General features: G+C 47.7%; 1 protein-coding gene across 1 annotated transcript; it reads right to left on the reverse strand.

The window, feature by feature from the left end:
- Positions 1–381: 381 nt before the first annotated feature.
- Positions 382–1,848, reverse strand: LOC106586885 (oligodendrocyte transcription factor 1). The gene has a single exon (XM_014174612.3). The coding sequence runs from the start codon at positions 1,494–1,496 to the stop codon at positions 756–758; it is 741 nt and encodes a 246-aa protein (XP_014030087.3). The 5' UTR covers positions 1,497–1,848; the 3' UTR covers positions 382–755.
- Positions 1,849–2,073: the final 225 nt, after the last annotated feature.

Consider the following 2,073-nt stretch of genomic DNA (forward strand, 5'->3'; position numbering starts at 1 on the left):
TTAGTCATTATTGTAATCCCTTATGGATCAACAGTATTTAATCATTATTGTAATCCCTTATGGATCAACATTATTTAGTCATTATTGTAATCCCTTATAGATCAACAGTATTTGAGTCATTATTGTAATCCCTGACGAAGGGAGAGGAGACGATGAGAAAGAGACACCACGGAGAGAGGTTATATTGATATTGCTGAGGTGCAGATGCACACACACGTACACACACACACACACACACACATCCGCAAACATTTGCACACACACACACCACACACACACACACACACACACATCGTCACTAATCACAGAAGCCGAGAAGTGAAATTGTGAGCAAACACCTTTACAGAAAATACACTTTTTTAAAATAACTTTATACGAATACAATTTTTTTTAATAACTTTATACCAAATGGTAAATATTAAATTACAATTATTTTGCTGTGTTACAACTTCTCTTATCTTCTAAAATAGAATGGGTTCATAAAATATAAAAGATATTAACGTTCACTTACCACAGTCCAAGAAACACATTGGACAAGCATCCATTACAACAAATTCAACATTGAAAATCTGAATTAGTCAAAGACATGAGAAAGACAAAATTCATACAAAAGTAAACTCTCATGTGTCCATAACCAGAAGTCCGTCCACTCATAAGAATTAATCATTGTAGGATGGAGTAGAGAAGAGAAGAGCAGAACAGAAGACAACCTCATATCAAACCAGAACACATCTGATCTGGGTCCCAGCCAGTCTTCACTTTGGGAACCTGGGTCCAGGGCTAGGGTGGCTGAACCTGGGTAATCTGCACACCCCACAGGGGCAGAGTGTCCCTCCAGGAGCCCCAGCTGAGCCCCACTGCACCGGGACCATGGGGCCCTCCAAGTGGCCAGGGGGCAGAAGTGGACACTTGGAGGAGGACGAGGCAGAGGTCAGGAGAGACTCGGGGGAAAGGAGTAGCTGACTGGGGCTGGTGAAGAGGGGCCACCCCCCGGCCAGGAGCAGCCTGGGGACGGGCCTTGCGTTAACCCCCACCCCAACACTCACCTCCCCAAGGAGCCGACGCATCTCCTGCAGAGACAAGCCAAGGAGGAGGATGTAGTTACGGGCGAGGACCAAGGTAGAGATCTTGGAGAGCCTGCGTCCGGGTTGGGGTCCTAGCTGCTGCTGGTTGCAGTGTGGCCCCTGGGAGGAGGACGAGGAGGAAGGAGAGGAGGCATAAGGCACCATCACCTCCCTCAGAGCGTCCATGGCGACGTTCAGGTCCTGCATCCTCTTCCTTTCCCGGCTGTTGATCTTCCTCCTAAGCTCCATTGGGGGTTTTCCTGGTCTCTCATGCCCAATTAGGGCCCCCATGGCCCCCAGGCTGTTCCCTTGATCAGCACCTAGCCCTGGGGGACACCAGGAGGAGAACTCCTGGAGGTGGGGGTCTGGGGAGCAGAGATGAAGAGGCTGATCTTGGTGGGCCCTGACCATGGGGTTAGGTAGAACGTTCATGGTCCACACCGAAATGTGGTTCTCTTCGATTACCAGAAAAAAAATGCCCTCAGTCTTCAATATGTTGCTCAGATCCGCTTGTTCCTCTTCAGTCAAACGTTAACCCTCCATTCCGTGCACTGCCCTGACCTCTGGTACCTCTAGGCAGGTGTTGAATCCCTCCTTGGCTGTTGAAAAATGTTGTAGGATCAGTCAGTAAGAGAGCATCAGTTTCAGTGTCGGTTTCAGAAGTCTTCCAGAGTTCTCTGCTTGTTGATAGCTATCTCTTTCTCTCTTCATCCTCTGTGAGTCTCTGTGAGAGTCAGTACTCCTTAAACTCACTTCTCCCCCCGGTTGTCTGAAGAGAATGACAAGGCAGACAGAGAGGGAAGTGAGTTAAATGATTCCCTCCTCTCCCCTCACGCTGCTGCTGCTTGGACTCCGCCCCAACCAAACCCAACCAAACCCGACCAGACCCTGTTCTGTTCTCTGAACAAAACACACTTCTTTTTTTTTTACGTTTACATTTGAATCATTTAGTAGACACTCTCATCCAAATCGACTTATAGTTAGTGCATTCATCTTAAGGTAGCTATGT

The sequence above is a fragment of the Salmo salar genome, chromosome 25 (assembly GCF_965601325.2).
Source record: "Salmo salar chromosome 25, fSalSal1, whole genome shotgun sequence".
Classification (NCBI taxonomy): domain Eukaryota; kingdom Metazoa; phylum Chordata; class Actinopteri; order Salmoniformes; family Salmonidae; genus Salmo; species Salmo salar.